The sequence below is a fragment of the Solanum stenotomum genome, chromosome 12, assembly GCF_019186545.1.
Source record: "Solanum stenotomum isolate F172 chromosome 12, ASM1918654v1, whole genome shotgun sequence".
Lineage (NCBI taxonomy): Eukaryota > Viridiplantae > Streptophyta > Magnoliopsida > Solanales > Solanaceae > Solanum > Solanum stenotomum.
In genome coordinates, this window is record NC_064293.1 from 921,440 (window position 1) to 939,890 (window position 18,451).

At 31.6% G+C, this 18,451-nt stretch overlaps 2 protein-coding genes across 7 annotated transcripts in view; one reads left to right on the forward strand and one right to left on the reverse strand.

The window, feature by feature from the left end:
• LOC125846731 (vacuolar protein sorting-associated protein 2 homolog 3-like) overlaps positions 1-18,451 on the forward strand; it is a 66,439-nt gene that overhangs the window by 41,162 nt on the left and 6,826 nt on the right. The gene's annotated exons all lie outside the window — the stretch shown is intronic.
• LOC125846736 (uncharacterized) overlaps positions 1-18,451 on the reverse strand; it is a 62,667-nt gene that overhangs the window by 31,797 nt on the left and 12,419 nt on the right. Inside the window, exon 1 of one of the 2 annotated variants that reach the window (XM_049526328.1) lies at positions 7,399-7,584. The exons of the other annotated variant lie outside the window; for it this stretch is intronic. Within the exon in view, the coding sequence (XP_049382285.1) occupies positions 7,399-7,569 (171 nt within the window). The 5' untranslated portion in view covers positions 7,570-7,584. Of the gene's footprint in view, positions 1-7,398; positions 7,585-18,451 lie in introns of those variants that run through there. 2 annotated transcript variants of the gene reach the window in all.

The window sequence follows — 18,451 nt, forward strand, 5'->3', positions numbered from 1 at the left end:
AAATGTTTCACGAAGTGAGGGCAGAGGATTTTTTCCTAGGATTCGCGACCTGACCTCATCAAACTCTCGGTTTAATCCTGCTAAAAAGAGGTAAACTCTCTCATTTTCTTCCTTTTTTTCGCTTTCACACTATCCACAGAACACTCTCATTCATCATTGTAACACTGGACAACTCCTGCCACAAGGACACCATTTCATTATAATAAGTAGTGACTTCATTCTCACCCTGCTTAGCTTGCCATAGTTTAATTTTTAACTCAAAAATTTGAGAGGCATTTTCCACATCTGAATATGTCTCCCTAACGGCTTCCCCTGCATCCTTAGCAGTGGGCAAAAAGAGATAAGATTTACCTAACGGCTTCCCCTGCATCCTTAGCAGTGGGCAAAAAGAGATAAGATTGAAAAATTCAGAATTTCTTTCTTGGTCTTCTAGCGCAGACACTGTATAGTTTGTCTCTGACACAGGATCATTTCCACAACCTTTTGAAACGGGGAATCCACGTAATCCATCATTACCTTCATATGAATTGTTCTCAAAGGTAAGAAATTGAGGTCCTTGAGGGATGCATCCTTGAAGATAATTGTGAGAGAGATTTAAGAATTCAAGAGACGTAAGAGAAGCAAGTTGTTGTGGTATCTCTCCCGAAAGCTGGTTAAACGAAAGGTCTAAGGATTCCACTATAGATAAATTTCCAAGTGATAGTGGTATATGACCTTTCAATCCATCGTGAGACATATTCAATACACGAATCGCAATGAGATCTCCTAGAACACTAAGGAATATGTCCTTCAAATTTGTTGTTTGAAAGATCGATAACTGTGTACAAAGACAAAATTCTCACAACTTCAAGCTTCAATCCCTTTGTTACAACAACTACGAGTCCTGGTAATATCCATCTGCTTCATAACTTCGTGCCTTCATTGTTTGATCAATAGTCGTCATGCCTTTCAAATGTTGAAATAGACTCTTTGGTAAGTCTTTCGAGAAGGCATTGTAAGAGAGATCCATGATTCGAAGATCAGGAAACATGATTTCAGCACCTGAAGATCTTATGGGTCCATGCAATTTATTCGATGTCAATCTTAAAACTCTCAGCTCTGGCAAAGTTCCCAACCACATGGGGAATGTGTCATTGAGATGATTATCTCCTAGATCAAGAACTTGCAGCTTTTTGCAATTGGTCAAAGACCGAGGGATTTCACCCTCTAGTTCATTGCCATGCAAGTTGAGACTTATAAGTGAACTTCCAATGCTAAAATTTGTTGGAAGAGTCCCAGAAAGTTTGTTATTCTGCATATCAAAAACCTGGAGGCTACTAATATTGCCAAAACATTGTGGAATTGCTCCCTCTAGATTGTTTCTGCCCAAATCTAGAATTTGTAGTGATGTTAAATTGGAAATAGATGAAGGGATCTCTCCGCCGAGATTATTATGTGACATCATCAATAACTGGAGGCTGCTGATATTACCCAAACATTGCGGAACTTTTCCCTTCAAATTGTTTCTCGGCATATACAACACTTCCAGTGATGTCAAATTGCACACAAATGAAGGAATTTCCCCAATGCGATTGTTATCATTGAGAATCATATTATTCAGATTTCTCAAATTGCTAAATGAAGCAGGAATAGATCCATTAAGAGAGCTATTACCCAAATATAGATAAGTAAGAGAACTCAAGTAACCTATTTCTTCAGGAATATAGCCAGAAAGCTGATTATTATAGAGATGCAACCTAGACAATTTGCTCAAATTCCCCAATGAAGCAGGAATAGAGCCAGAAAGCTGATTATTATAAAGAAGCAAAGCAGACAAGTTGCTCAAATTCCCCAATGATGCAGGAATAGAGCCATTAAGAGTGTTATTACACAATCGTAGGACATTTAGAGACCTTAGGTAACCTATTTCTTCAGGAATAGAGCCAGAAAGCTGATTATTATAAAGATCCAAACGAGACAAGTTGTTCAAATTCCCCAATGAAGCAGGAATAGAGCCAGAAAGATGATTATTATAAAGATACAAACCAGACAAGTTGCTCAAATTCCCCAATGATGCAGGAATAGAGCCATTAAGAGAGTTATTACTCAATTGTAGGACATTAAGAGACCTTAGGTAGCCTATTTCTTGAGGAATTGAGCCAAAAAGTTTATTTTGATAAAGAAGCAAAAAGGACAAGTTGTTCAAATTTCCCAATGAAGCAGGAAAAGAACCAGTAAGAAAGTTCCTACCCAAAGATAGCTTAGTAAGAGACCTTAGGTAACCTATTTCTTCAGAAATTGAGCCATTTAAATGGTTGTCAAATATACGGAGGATCTGAAACTTGGCTAGTGAACCGATTTGTGGTGGGATTGTTCCTGAAATCTCATTGAAGTTCAAGTCAAGATAGACAAGATTAGTGAGATTACCAATCTCAGGTGGAATGGTGCCAGAGAAATTGTTCATGCTAAGATTAATATTCTCAAGAAAAGGGAGAGATGAAAACGGAAAAGCATAGAGTGTACCAATGACACTAGTACTTGTAATATTCAACGTGTTTACCCTACCATTAAAGCATATAACTCCATACCAGTCCCTGCATGCGTTAGAACTTGGCGTCCATGAAGCCAATAAGGAATTATTCTGGTTCTTGAAAGTTGCTTTCCATTTCAAGAGGGCAGTTGCTTCCTCAGTAGAAGCAAAAGTAACTGTAAAGAGATATAAAAGAGTGAAAAACTGAAGTGAAGAGAATGTTTTGCTAGAAACCATCATCATTTTTTGAGTTTATTGTTTCAGGTTCATAGATTTGATATTGTCCGTAACTTATACTAATAAAAGCCCAATAGGAAACGTGTTTTCTCCAAATTTCCAAATTTGGCTGCTATTAGAGAAAATGTTGTCAATCTTAAGTCAAACTTTGGGTTGTTTTGTGTTATAAATAACTTATCTTCTNGGATCTGCTAGACGTTGGTGTCTCATGATGTGGAACTTTTGAAAAATGAATAAAGAAAATTATGAGATAATGGTCAAAAATATATGTGAATATCACTTTTTTTTGCGAGTTTTACATTCGAATAATAAGTTATGTATTTTCCCTACTTGAACTATCGTCATCTCAATTTGAATGAAATGTGTAAAAATTAGGTGATTTTTCGATCTGCCTAATAAAGTCATCTTGCAAAGGGTATTTTATTTTTATGAGATCTCCAAAAGTTTAAACTTTCTCATGCTCGAATATTTTGATAAAATTAAATTTTAATGACTCTCAAACGAGTTTACAAATATATAAAAGGAATTTCTTAATAATGTTTTATTAGAGATAGATTAAACTATGTCAACCTTCGATGATGGTTTGTGAATATTAAAAACTCTAATTCTTTCACTTTAAATGCGACCACTTTGAAGATGGTTTGTGGATCAATTATTATGACTTATAGTGTTTTTTTTTTTAGTTTTTAAATATATAAATTTTATTTTAAAAATTTGAAGGCTGCATGCTTGAATTTGCGATAAAAATTTAAGGATGGCTCTTGAAAATTCAAACAATGCATTATAATTTGAGATAGAGGGAATAAGCTATATAAGATTGTTTCCGCAAAGAATAATTAAATACATTTCTCTGGTCCCAAGTAGAAAATTTAAATAAATTGATGATCAACAGGAAACGCGTTTCCTTCAAATTTGCAAATTTGGTTGCTATCAGAGAAAATATGGTCATTCTCAAGTCAAATTTTGAGTTGATTCAGTCAAGGATTTAGTTAGAGTGGCCAAAATAGTTGTTATTAGACATCGGTCATGACATGACCACTTTTAACGTATGATACAAACATGTCTGGTTATCAATTCTTATCTCTAAAGTAGTGGATCATATCCAATAATTTTTAGTTTTAGATCTATAAAACTCTTGGTTACATTATCTCTAATTCATGTAGTAGATGTCAAGAGTTGATTTTTCACATAATCACTCAACTATTCAGAAAGTCACTTTTCTTTGTTTTGTAACAGAAAAATTATTTAGTTGTTGTCATTTCACGTAAAAAATCACTTAATCAATTCAAGTTATATTTTCGGTAGATAATGATGGTGTGGAATTATTTTCAAGCTCTTTTAAAAAATGAAAAGCCAACAATTCTCTGTCATCCAATGTTAGTCAAAGTGGCCATAATAGTTTTGTTATTACATATTAATACAGACATTGGTTCTCATTTTCATCTTTAAAGTAATGGACTATATCCATCAATTCTACATCTTAAGCCAATAAATTTCTAGATTACATTATCTTTAATTTGACAACTGAGAATTTATATAGCAGGTGTCAAGTATTGACTTCTCATATTATCATCAATTATTCAAAAAGTCATTTTTTCTGTTCTTTGTTTTGGTGACAGAAAAGTCACTCAATTATTGTCATTTTTCCGTATAAAGTCATTCAATCAATTTAAATGATATATTCAAATTGAATTTGAATATCACTTTTTTTTGCGAGTTTTACATTCGAATAATAAGTTATTTATTTTCCCTACTTGAACTATCGTCGTCTCAATTTGAAACACAGATTATTCACAAACAACCGAGACTTATGGTTTCGAGGAGTGAGTGTAATTTTATGGTAAGTGGCCAATTTGTCAGTGAAATGTGTAAAAATTAGGTGATTTTTCAATCTGCCAAATAAAGTCGTGTTGCAAAGGGTATTTTACTTTTATGAGACCTCCAAGAGTTTCACATTTTTCATGATCGAATATTTTGATAAAATTAAATTTCAATGACTCTCAAATCTATTTTCCAAATAAAAGAATTTCACAGACAAATGTTTCAAACTAACATTATTGCAATTGGCAAAGGAAAGTTTCAAAGTGCTACGAGCACAACAAGGAACATTATTGATGAATGCAATTGACAAAAACAGTTTACTTTGAGTAAGCCTGCTTGTATAATTAAAGGCTAAGCGAAGAGCCGGACCACAAGGGTGTATTGTATGCAACCTCACTGTTTCCACAACGACCTTGTCACAAAAAATTAAAACTTGGCCTCTCCCACCATAATAACTAGCTTTGGAAGTGAGTTAGCCAGTTACACCCTAGGTTGTTACGTATTCTTCTTTGTTCGTTCTCTCTCTTCTATCGTATGCTAAATATCTTCCTCCATTCATTCAGCTCTCTAAGATTCTTTGAGGTGAGTATTATTGATCCGAGAAATGCATACACATCATTCAATACACACAACATTTGTTGTATATCATCAAAATTCATAATATTACATTTTCCCAACTGAAGAAAAGCTTATAAAACTAAAAATCAAATCCAACATCATAAGCTGCAACATAGGAAGAACAAAATCCATTACGCCAGCGTCTTCTTATTCTTGGCATCTGAAAAAGAATAAGTGAGTCATACCACTATAAATATTTAGCCTCTGTTCTCACAGTTTCCAACTGATTACTAGCAATTCGTATCAAGCGTTAATACGTATTTGTTGATAACAAAAACCATAAAACCTAATATATTAGTTGTTAGAATAAACTAAAAAAGATTAGTGTAGATCTTAGCTTGAATACCTGAAGTTCTGAAATCAAATTCTTCTTTACAGGTAACTTGTCTAGAAGCGATTATTTCTTCTTCTGTAATTCTTTTGACCTCGCTGCTTCTTTCTCCTTCGCGTGATAATTTTGTGTTCCAGTTCTTCAATGATTCTTGCAAGCCATCTTAGATTTCCAGTTGAGATCAAGAAATATATTATGGATAANAGATGTCAAGAGTTGATTTTTCACATAATCATTCAACTATTCGGAAAGTTGCTTTTCTTTGGTTTGTTACATAAAAATTACTTAATTATTGTCATTTTGACGTATAAAGTCACTTAATCAATTCAAGTTATATTTTCGTTAGATAGTGATGGTGTGGAATTATTTTCAAGCTCTTTTAAAAAATGAAAAGCCAACAATTCTCCATCATCCAATGACTTAGTCAAAGTGGCCAGAATAGTTTTATTATTACATATTAATACAGACATGCTTGGTTCTCATTTTCCTTTTTAAAGTAATGGACTATATCCAACAACTCTACGTCTTAAGCCAATAAATTTCTAGATTACATTATCTTTAATTTGACTAATGAGAATTTATATAGAAGGTGTCAAGTATTGACTTCTCATATTATCATCAATTATTCAAAAAGTCATTTTTTCTGTTCTTTATTTTGTGATAGAAAAGTCACTCAATTATTGTCATTTTTCCGTATAAAGTCATTCAATCAATTTAAATGATATATTCAAATTAAATTTGAATATCATTTTCTTTGCGAGTTTTACATTCGAATAATAAGTTATTTATTTTCCCTACTTGAACTATCGTCATCTCAATTTGAAACACAGATTATTCACAAACAACTGAGACTTATGGTTTCGAGGAGTGAGTGTAATTTTATGGTAAGTGGCCAATCTGTCAATGAAATGTGTAAAAATTAGGTGATTTTTCAATCTGTCAAATAAAGTCGTGTTGCAAAGGATATTTTATTTTTATGAGACCTCCAAGAGTTTCACATTTTTCATGCTCGAATATTTTGATAAAATTAAATTTCAATGACTCTCAATTGATTTTCCAAATAAAAGAATTTCTTCACTGAGATTATTTTTTGATATGATGAAGTATCTTGTGGAATTTGTCGGAATAGGTATGACCCTTGATGAAAACTGGATATTAATAGTTTTTTTATTAGAGATAGATTAAGATATTTCAACCTCCGAAGATGGTTTCTGGATATTAAAAACTCCAATTCTTTCACTTCACACGCGATCACTCCGAAGATGGTTTGCAAATAAATTATTGTAACTTATAGTACTTTTTCTGTAGTTTCAAAATATATAAATTTTATTTTAAATTTTTTTGAAAGACTTCATGCCTGAATTTTTGGTGAAAATTAAACTATTTGGCTCTTGAAAATCCAGACTATGCATTATAAATTGAGATAGTGGGAGTAATCTTCATATGATTGTTTTCGCAAATAGTAATTAAACACATATCTCTGGTCCCAAAAAGAACAGGAAACGTGTTTTCTTCAAATTTGCAAATTTTGTTGCTATTAGAGAAAATGTGGTCATTCTCAAGTCAAATTTTGAGTTTGTTTTGAGTTAACACATTTAATTCAGCCAAGGACTTAGTCAAAGTGGCCAAAATAGTTCTGTTATCACACATTGGTCATGACCACTTTTAATGTATGATACAGACATGTCTCGTTTTCAATTCTTATCTCTAAAGTAGTGGACCATAGCCAATAATTTTCAGGACTAGGCATGCTCCATCTTAGACATTTGATATTAATCTTAGGCATGAATCTCTCAACCTGGTAAGGAATATTTTTCCATTGATGGAAGAATTGCTCTTTAGGAGATGGAACAGAGAGCAACATCTTGATTTGTTGGATAACCTGATTACATTTACTGCTAACACAAACATGAATTTGTAGTTGTAGTTGAGGCACATCAGCTATATCTTCTTGATTTTGTGCTTCCTGTTCTTGAATCTCTCCTTCATTATGTTGAGTCATAGAAGCAATTTGATGTTGCAGAGGCACAATAGCCATTTGCTGCTGCATCATCAAGGCATTGTGTTGTAACTGTTGTTGAGATTGAGTCATATTGGCAACCTGTTGTAACATGAGAACACCATAGTCATGGTAATGAGCCTTGTCAGCCATTTTGTGCACCATTTGTTCCAGAGTTGGTTGAGTTATTAAATGCATCGTGTGAATGATTAGACGGAACTTCCCTGTTGTTAGGGTCATTTTACAATATTCTGTCTTGCCAGTGCTGTTTCAAACTAACTAGTATACCCCCTTGTATCTGGAAATAGAACACACAAATGTTTCAAACTAACATTATTGCAATTGGCAAAGGAAAGTTTCAAAGTGCTACGAGCACAACAAAGAACATTATTGATGAATGCAAATGACAAAAACAGTTTACTTTGAGTAAGCCTGTTTGTATAATAAAAGGCTAAGCGAAGGGCTGGACCACAAGGGTGTATTGTTATTTGTGTGCAACCTCACTCTACATCTCTGCAAGAGATTGTTTCCACGACAACTTTATCACAAAAAAATAAAACTTGGCCTCTCCCACCATAATAACTAGCTTTGGGGTGTGAGTTAACAGTTACGCCCTAGGTTGTTACATATTCTTCTTTGTTAGTGCTCTTTCTTCCATCACACGCTAAATACCTTCCTCCATTAATTCAGCTCTCTTAGATTCTTTGAGGTGAGTATTATTGATCCGATAAATGCATACACATCATTCAATACACACAACATTTATTGTATATCATCAAAATTCATAATATTACATTTTCCCAGGTTAAGAAAAGCTTATAAAACTAAAAATCAAATCCAACAATCATAAGCTGCAACATAGGAAGAACCAAATCCATTACTCCAACATCTTCTTATTCTTGGCACCTGAAAATCTGAAAAAAATAAGAAAGTGAGTCACACAACTATAAATTTTTAGCCTTTGTTATCACAGCTTCCAACTGATTACTAGCAATTCGTATCAGCGTTAATAAGTATTTGTTGATAACAAAAACCATAAAACCTAATATATTAGTTGTTAGAATAAACTAAAAAAGATTAGTGTAGATCTTAGCTTGAATACCTGAAGTTCTGAAATCAAATTCTTCTTTACAGGTAACTTGTCTAGAGGCGATTATTTCTTCTTCTGTAATTCTTTTGACCTCGCTGCTTCTTTCTCCTTCGCATGATAATTTTGTGTTCCAGTTCTTCAATGATTCTTGCAAGCCATCTTAGATTTCCAGTTGAGATCAAGAAATATATTATGGATAATCCAATACAAAGTCCACTGCCATAGCCCATCAGAGCTGCTTTCCAAAAATCATTGAAAAATTCAGAATTTCTTTCTTGATCTTCTAGCATAGACACTGTATAGTTTGTCTCTGACCCAGGATCATTGCCACAACCTTTTGAAATGGGGAATCCACGTACTCCATCATTACCATCAAATGAACTTTTCTCAAAGGTATGAAATTGGGGTCCTTGAGGGATGCATCCTTGGAGATAATTGTGAGAGAGATTTAAGAATTCAAGAGACGTAAGAGAAGCAAGTTGTTGTGGTATCTCTCCTGAAAGCTGGTTAAACGAAAGGTCTAAAGATTCCACTACAGATAAATTTCCAAGTGATTGTGGTATATGACCTTTCAATCCATTATGAGACATATTCAATACCCGAAGAGCTATGAGATCTCCTAGAACACTAGGAATATGTCCTTCAAATTTGTTGTTTGAAAGATCGATAACTGTGAACAAAGACAAAATTTTCACAACTTCAAGCTTCAATCCCTTTGATACAACAACTATTGAGTCTTCGTAAGCTCCACCTCCTTCATAACTTGGTACCTTCATTGTTTGATCAATTGTCCTCATGCCTTTCAAATGCTGAAACAAACTCGTTGGTAAGTCTTTCGAAAAGACATTGTTAGAGAGATCTATGATTCGAAGATCAGGAAACATGATTTCAACCCCTGAAGATCTTATAGGTCCATGCAATTTATTCGATGTCAACCTTAAAACTCTCAGCTCTGGCAAAGTTCCCAACCACATGGGGAATGTATCATTGAGATGATTATCTCCTAGATCAAGAACTTGCAGCTTTTTGCAATTGGCCAAAGACCGAGGGATTTCCCACTCTAGTTCATTGCCATGCAAGTTGAGACTTATAAGTGAACTTCCAATGCTAAAATTTGTTGGAAGAGTCCCAGAAAGTTTGTTATTCTGCATATCAAAAACCTGTAGGCTACTAATATTGCCAAAACATTGTGGAATTGCTCCCTCCAGATTGTTTCTGCCCAAATCTAGAATTTGTAGTGACATTAAATTGGAAATAGATGAAGGGATCTCTCCACTGAGATTATTATGTGACATCGTCAAAACCTGGAGGCCACTGATATTACACAAACATTGTGGAACTTTTCCCTTCAAATTGTTTCTCGGCATATACAACACTTCCAGTGATGTCAAATTGCACACAAATGAAGGAATTTCCCCAATGAGATTGTTATCATTGAGAACCAGAGTTTGCAGATTTCTCAAATTGCCAAATGAAGCAGGAATAGATCCATTAAGAGAGTTACTACCCAATCCTAGGTCAGTAAGAGACCTTAGGTAACCTATCTTTCGAGGAATAGAGCCAGAAAAGTGATTATCATAAAGATACAACCTAGACAAGTTGCTCAAATTCCCCAATGATGCAGGAATAGTGCCATTAAGAGAGTTATTACCCAAATGTAGGCCAGTAAGAGACCTTAAGTAACCTATTTCTGTAGGAATTGAGCCAGAAAGCTGATTATTATAAAGACCCAAAAGAGACAAGTTGTTCAAATTCCCGAATGAAGCAGGAATAGAACCATTAAGAGAGTTATTACCCAATTCTAGGTCAGTAAGAGACCTTAGGTAACCTATCTCTCGAGGAATAGAGCCAGAAAAGTGATTATTATAAAGATACAACCTAGACAAGTTGCTCAAATTCCCCAATGAAGCAGGAATAGAGCCATTACGATAGTTATCACCCAAATGTAGGCCAGTAAGAGACCTTAAGTAACCTATTTCTGTGGGAATTGAGCCAGAAAGCTGATTACTAAAAAGACCCAAATGAGACAAGTTGTTCAAATTCCCTAATGAAGCAGGAATAGAGCCATTAAGAGAGTTATTACCCAAATGTAGGTCAGTAAGAGACCTTAGGTAACCTATTTCTCGAGGAATAGAGCCAGAAAAGTGATTATCATAAAGATCCAAATGAGACAAGTTGCTCAAATTCCCCAATGAAGCAGGAATAGAGCCATTAAGAGAGTTATTACTCAAATGTAGTTCAGTAAGAGACCTTAGGTAACCTATTTCTCGAGGAATAGAGCCAGAAAGTTGATTTTGATAAAGAAACAGAAAGGACAAGTTGTTCAAATTCCCCAATGAAGCAGGAATAGAACCAGTAAGAAAGTTGCTACCCAAAGAGAGCTTTGTAAGAGACCTTAGGTAACCTATTTCTTTAGGAATAGAGCCATTTAAATGGTTGTCAAATATACGGAGGATCTGAAGTTTGGCTAGTGAACCGATTTGTTGTGGGATTGTTCCTGAAAACTGATTGATGTTCAAGTTAAGAAAGACGAGATTAGTGAGATTACCAATCTCAGGTGGAATGGTGCCTGAGAAATTGTTCATGCTAAGATCAAAATTTTCAAGAAAAGGGAGGGATGAAAACGGAAAAGCATAGAGTGTACCAATGACACTAGAATTTGTAATATTCAACGTGTTTACCCTCCCATTAAAGCATATAACTCCATACCAGTCCGTGCATGCATTAAAACTTGGTGTCCATGAAGCCAATAAAGAATTATTCTGGTTCTTGAAAGTTGCTTTCCATTTCAAGAGGGCAGTTGCTTCCTCAGTTGAAGCAAAAGTAACTGTAAAGAGGTACAAAAGAGTGAAAAACCGAAGCGAAGAGAATGTTTTGCTAGAAACCATCATCATATTTTGAGTTTATTGTTTCGGATTCATAGGATTTGATATTGTACGTAACTTATACTAATTAAAGACCAACAGGAAACGCGTTTTTTCCAAATTTGCTAATTTGGCTGCTATCGGAGAAAAAAATGTTGTCATTCTCTTGTCAAATTTTGGATTGTTTTGTGTTGGAGGTCTAATTCAGGCAAGGACTTAATCAAAGTGCCAATTGGTCAATTGAAACTTAAATAACTAAAATACCCTTCAAAATGCCAAGCAGGCATGTTGATACCAACATTTCCACTGGCTCTTCTAATATAGTAGATATAAAATATCATATTTTTTTTGCGACTTTTACATTCGAATAATAAGTTATTTATTTTCCCTACTTGAACTATCGTCGTTTTAATTTAAAACACAAATTATTCACAAAGAACTGAGACTTATGCGTTTCGAGGAGTGAACGTAATTTTATAGTAAGTGGCCTATCTGTCAATGAAATGTGTAAAAATTAGGTGATTTTTCAATCCGCCTAATAAAGTCGTATTGCAAAGGGTATTTTATTTTTATGAGACCTCCAAAAGTTTCAAATTTCTCATGCTCGAATATTTTGATAAAATTAAATTTCAATGACTCAAAACGATTTTACAAATATATAAAAGGAATTTCTTCACTCGGATTATTTTTTGATATGAAGTATCTTGTGGAATTTGTTAGAATAGGTAATGACCCTTGAAGAAAATTGGATCGCAAATTAATAGTGTTTTATTAGAGATAGATTAAGATATCTAAACCTTTGAGGATGGTTTGTGAATATTAAAAAATCTAATTCTTTCCCTTTAAACGCAACCACTTAGAAGATGGTTTGCGGATTAATTATTATGACTTATAGTACTTTTTACGTAGTTTTTAAATATATAAATTTTATTTTAACAATTTAAAGACTTCATGCCTAAATTTACGATAAAAATTAAAGGATTTGGCTCTTGAAAATTCAAACTATACATTATAAATTGAGATAGAGGGAGTAAGCTTTGTAAGATTATTTTCGCAAAGAATAATTAAACACATTTCTCTAGTCCCAAGAAGAAAAACAAAATAAATTGCAAATCAACAGGAAACGTGTTTTTATCAAATTTGCAAATTTGGCAGCTATCAGAGAAAATGTGGTCATTCTCAAGTCAAATTTTGAGTTGTTTCCGTCAAAGACTTAGTCAAAAGTGGCCAAAATAGTTTTGTTATCAGGCATCGGTCATGACCACTTTTAATGTATGATACAGACATGTCTGGTTCTCAATTCTCATCTCTACAATTGTGGATCATATCCAACAATTCTCAATCTTAGACGTTACCATGATTCGTAGTATATTTGTTACAAATTTGGGTTGTTTGTTTTTGTCTTTTAGAAAATGTTGTCATTTTTGAATCTGTCTTAGCCGTGTTGAGAAGGGTGTTTTATTTTGTTGGGATCTGCTAGATGTTGATGTCTCATGATGTGGAACTTTTGAAAAATGAATAAAGAAAATTATGAGATAATGGTCAAAAATATATGTGAATATCACTTTTTTTTGCGAGTTTTACATTCGAATAATAAGTTATGTATTTTCCCTACTTGAACTATCGTCATCTCAATTTGAATGAAATGTGTAAAAATTAGGTGATTTTTCAATCTGCCTAATAAAGTCATCTTGCAAAGGGTATTTTATTTTTATGAGATCTCCAAAAGTTTAAACTTTCTCATGCTTGAATATTTTGATAAAATTAAATTTTAATGACTCTCAAATCGAGTTTACAAATATATAAAAGGAATTTCTCAATAGTGTTTTATTTGAGATAGATTAAGCTATGTCAACCTCCGAGGATGGTTTTTGAATATTAAAAACTCTAATTCTTCACTTTAAACGCGATCACTTAGAAGATTGTTTGTGGATCAATTATTATGACTTATAGTGTTTTTATGTAGTTTTTAAATATAAAAATTTTATTTTAAAAATTTAAAGATTGCATGCTTGAATTTGCGATAAGAATTAAAGGATGGCTCTTGAAAGTTCAAACAATGCATAGAGGGAGTAAGCTACATAAGATTGTTTCCGCAAAGAATAATTAAACACATTTCTCTAGTCCCAAGAAGAAAAACAAAATAAATTAAAGATCAACAAGAAACGCGTTTACTTCAAATTTTGCAAATTTGGCTGCTATCAGAGAAAATATAGTCATTCTCAAGTCAAATTTTGAGTTGTTTCGGTCAAGGACTTGGTCAAAGTGGCCAAAATAGTTTTGTTATTTGACATCGGTCATGACATGACCACTTTTAACGTATGATACAAACATGTCTGGTTATCAATTCTTATCTCTAAAGTAGTGGATCATATCCAATAATTTTTAGTTTTAGATCTATAAAACTCTTGGTTACATTATCTCTAATTCATGTAGTAGATGTCAAGTGTTGATTTTTCACATAATCACTCAGCTATTCAGAAATTCACTTTTCTTTGTTTTGTAACAGAAAAATTATTTAATTGTTGTCATTTAACTTAAAAAGTCACTTCATCAATTCAAGTTATAATTTCGGTAGATAATGATGGTGTGGAATTATTTTCAAGCTCTTTTAAAAAATGTAAAGCCAACAATTCTCCTTCAGCCAAGGACTTAGTCAAAGTGGCCAAAATAGTTTTGTTATGAGACATTGGTCATGATCACTTTTAATGTATGATACAAACATGTATGATTATTAATTCCTATCTCTAAAGTAGTGGATCATATCCAATAATTTTCAATTTTAGATCTATAAAACTCTTGGTTACATTATCTCTAATTCAAGTAGTAGATGTCAAGAGTTGATTTTTCACATAATCACTCAACTATTCAGAAATTCACTTTTCTTTGTTTTGTAACAGAAAAATTATTTAATTGTTGTCACTTCACGTAAAAAGTCACTTAATCGATTCAAGTTATATTTTCGATAGATAATGATGGTGTGGAATTATTTTCAAGCTCTTTTAAAAAATGAAAAGCCAACAATTCTCCGTCAACCAAGGACTTAGTCAAAGTGGCCAAAATCGTTTTGTTATGAGACATCGGTCATGATCACTTTTAATGTATGATACAAACATGTCTGATTATCAATTCTTATCTCTAAAGTAGTGGATCATATCCAATAATTTTTAGTTATAGATCAATAAAACTCTTGGCTACATTATCTCTAATTCATGTAGTAGATGTCAAGAGTTGATTTTTCACATAATCACTCAACTATTCGAAAAGTCACTTTTCTTTGTTTTGTTACATAAGAATTACTTAATTATTGTCATTTCATGTATAAAATCACTTAATCAATTCAAGTTATATTTTCATTAGATAATGATGGTGTGGAATTATTTTCAAGCTTTTTAAAAAATGAAAAGCCAACAATTCTCCTTCAGCCTATGACTTAGTCAAAGTGGCCATAATAATTTTGTTATTACATATTAATACAGACATGTCTGGTTCTCTTTTTCATCTTTAAAGTAATGGACTATAGCCAACAATTCTACGTCTTAAAGCCAATAAATATGGTATCATGAGATGAAATTGAAGTTTTGTTTGGACATGCAATATGTAATTTTTGTGTTGTATAGTTCCTCATAGACATAAAAATCCCATAAGTTGTAAAATTATTAAAATAGCCCGAATTGTTTATTCAATCTTATCAAATAAATAAAAATTTATAAAATTGCATAATAAATTATTACAAAGCTATTTGTTCTCCACTTAAGTAATTGTTTCATCCAACCTAACTTTCACTTCATCAATATATTGGAGTAAATGAAAAGAACACCTTTCATGGGCTCTTCAAGATTTTTTGATTGAGTATAAATAATTATGCATTTAAGCCTATCCAACCTAACTTTCATATCAATTTATTAGAGTAAATGAAGAGAAGATCTTTCACTCCATGCAAATAGATATAACTATAGTTGTAATAAATGCAAAATGGTACAAGTAATAAAATTAAGTGTTGGAGTAAATGAACAGAACAAACTTGTTACTCAACAATTGGTTGGTGTGAGTGAAAATGACTATATGTTGGTGAGATTTGAGAATAATAAATTTTATGTCGGTGAGAATAATAAATTTTAAAAAGTAATGATGTGATTATAAATTTTGTTTACATATGAAATAAATGGTTAGTAGATATAAATGTGGGGTTGTTTTAACAAAATATTGAATCTATTTTTCCAAGCTCCAAAAGTCCATGGGGTTGTTTTAACAAAATATAAACTCGTGGATCAATTTTTGTATTAAAATATCTCAAATGATGATATAGAATTCCCATATAATTTCGTATCACGGTTTTTGGAGAATATGGAATCACATCTCATGATATGGAATCAACGTAAAATCGCATGTCCAAATGTTGATTCCATCTCACGATACCATATCATGATACGGTATTGCATGACCAAACGCCTACTAAGTGTATGATACAAACATGTTTGGTTCTCCATTCTCATCTCTACATTTGGTGACCATATCCAACAATTCTCAGTCTTATACGTTACAATGATTCGTAATGTCTTCTCTCCATATGTTGCAAATTTGTGTTGTTTTGTTTTTTTTCTTTGAGAAAATGTTGTCATTTGTCAATCTGTCTTAGCCGTGTTGAGAAGGGTGTTTTATTTTTATGGGACCTGCTAGATATTGATGTCTGGAACTTTTGAAAAATGAATAACCAAATAAATGAAGAGCAAAGAAAATTAAGAGATAATGGTCAAAATAAAATTTGAATGTCACTTTTTTTGCGCATTTTGCTTTCGAATAATAAGTTATTTATTTTCCATACTTGAACTATCATCGTCTCAATTTGAAACACAAATTATTCACAAACAACTGAGACTTATGGGTTTCGAGGAGTGAACGTAGTTTTATAGTCAAAGTGGCCAAAATAGTTTTGTTATTAACACATTGATACGGTACACATGTCTGGTTCTCAATTTTCATCTTTAAAGTAGTAAATTATATCCAGCAATTCTGCGTCTTAAAACCAATATATTTTTGGACTACATTATCTTTAATAGTAAATGTCAAGAATTAACTTATCATATTATCACTCAAGTATTTAAAAAAGTCATTTTGTTGTTCTTTGTTTTATATTAGAAAAGTCATTTAATTATTTTGACGATGTGGAACTTTTTTCAAGCAAAACTTCTGGAAAAAAAAAAGATGCCAAATCCATTGTGATAATTTAGCAAATAAATATCTTAACATTAGGTTCCTATTATTATTGATGATAATTCATGTCATAATTCGTAAAGTGTTCTCTCCAAATATTGTGAACTAGGAAATTTGGCCGCGTTTCGCGCAGTTATGAAATATATATGTAAATTTATTTAAAAAAATAATTATGATACAAAAAATAAAAAATCAATTATAGAAATAAGAAAAATGATAAAATCACAATACAATTTATTTTTTTAGAATTAGAGCTTAAGTGAATTACATTTTTATTATCAAATGTTTTTCAAAAACAAAAGACTAATTTATTAAGAAAAAAATCCATATATTATGATGTTAATACATAAAATTCGGATAAACATATTTAAGTACTTGATTTTTTTTTCTTATTTTTGTCAAATGATAAATTTACTATCCGATGAATCTTCCTTTAGTTCGGAAAAATAAATAATGAAACTAAAAATAGGAGGAAATAGAGATAAATATTTCTATTTCATTTCTTCTTCGATATTTAATCCTTTCTTTGTCCTTGTTTTTTCTTTTATTCTCTATTTTTCATTATCATCTAAATAAACCTCTATTGCTAATTTTTCGTATATATCTTATATTATTATGGTGATTCATTAGAAATAGAAGAAATGAACAAATTTAAATGGTTCTTCACCAAAAGAAATACATAATAATTCCGTATTTCAATACTTAATATGCATTTTTTTGAGCCATGAGTAATAAAATTTAAACGTCTATTAACGTAGTTAGTTGTGTTCTGACAAAGTTACAAATAACTAATTTGAGCCTAAATGAAAATGTAATTTAGTAAAATTAAAAAAATTTATAAGAACCTAAATTTTAAAAAATATAGAGAGAGAGAACATATGAAAAAGTAAGTAAAAAGAGAAAAATAACAACACAATTTTGTCAAGTCCTTAATCACAAAAATAAATATGATAAAAAATCATATAATCAATGCAATTATTTTTGAGCTTTTATTAGGCACCCCTTCTATCCATATCCAAGTGTCTTTTCATGGAGTCAAACTAAAGTATACTTTTCATTGAGTCAAACTAAAGTATAAATCTGATACTATAACAATAATATCGAATATCACTATTTCAAATATGGAATAAAAATAATAATCTTGAGTAGGAATCTAATGAAAAAAATGACTTTATATAGACAAAATTGAAGAAATTAATATAATAAGGTATCTTAAATTTTGAAATTAAATAGTTGGGGGTTATGAATATAAAAATTTAAAGAAAAATAGTTAATAATATTAATTAAAGTAAAAGTTCAATTAGGTATAAGTTATGGAGATAAGAATTTTAAAATAAATAAAAGAAGGAAAAAATAAAATAATGAAGACCAAAAATAACTCATGAACTATTCAACATTTGTTGGGTGTTTAAGTTTTATTAGGAAAGCAAGCAAATCAACTTCTTCTCTTTTTGTACTACTCCATTGTGTTTAACAAAAGTGAAAGAGGAAAGAAATACAATAAAAAAATAGACAAATATCTTGAAATATTAAAGCAGTGAATATTTAGACTTTTAATTTTTTGTAACAAAGAATAATAATGAGTGTAAATAATTTTTCAGACATTTAAGTATAACAATAAATAGAGGAGTAGTAGTTGATATATTTATTTTTTGTACAATAATAAGTAAATAGAAAAATATGAAAAATTATGGAAAAAAGATAAATAGAATCTATTGCCAAAGAGAGGTGCAACTTCATTTCTCTATGAGATTTTTAAGTACAACAA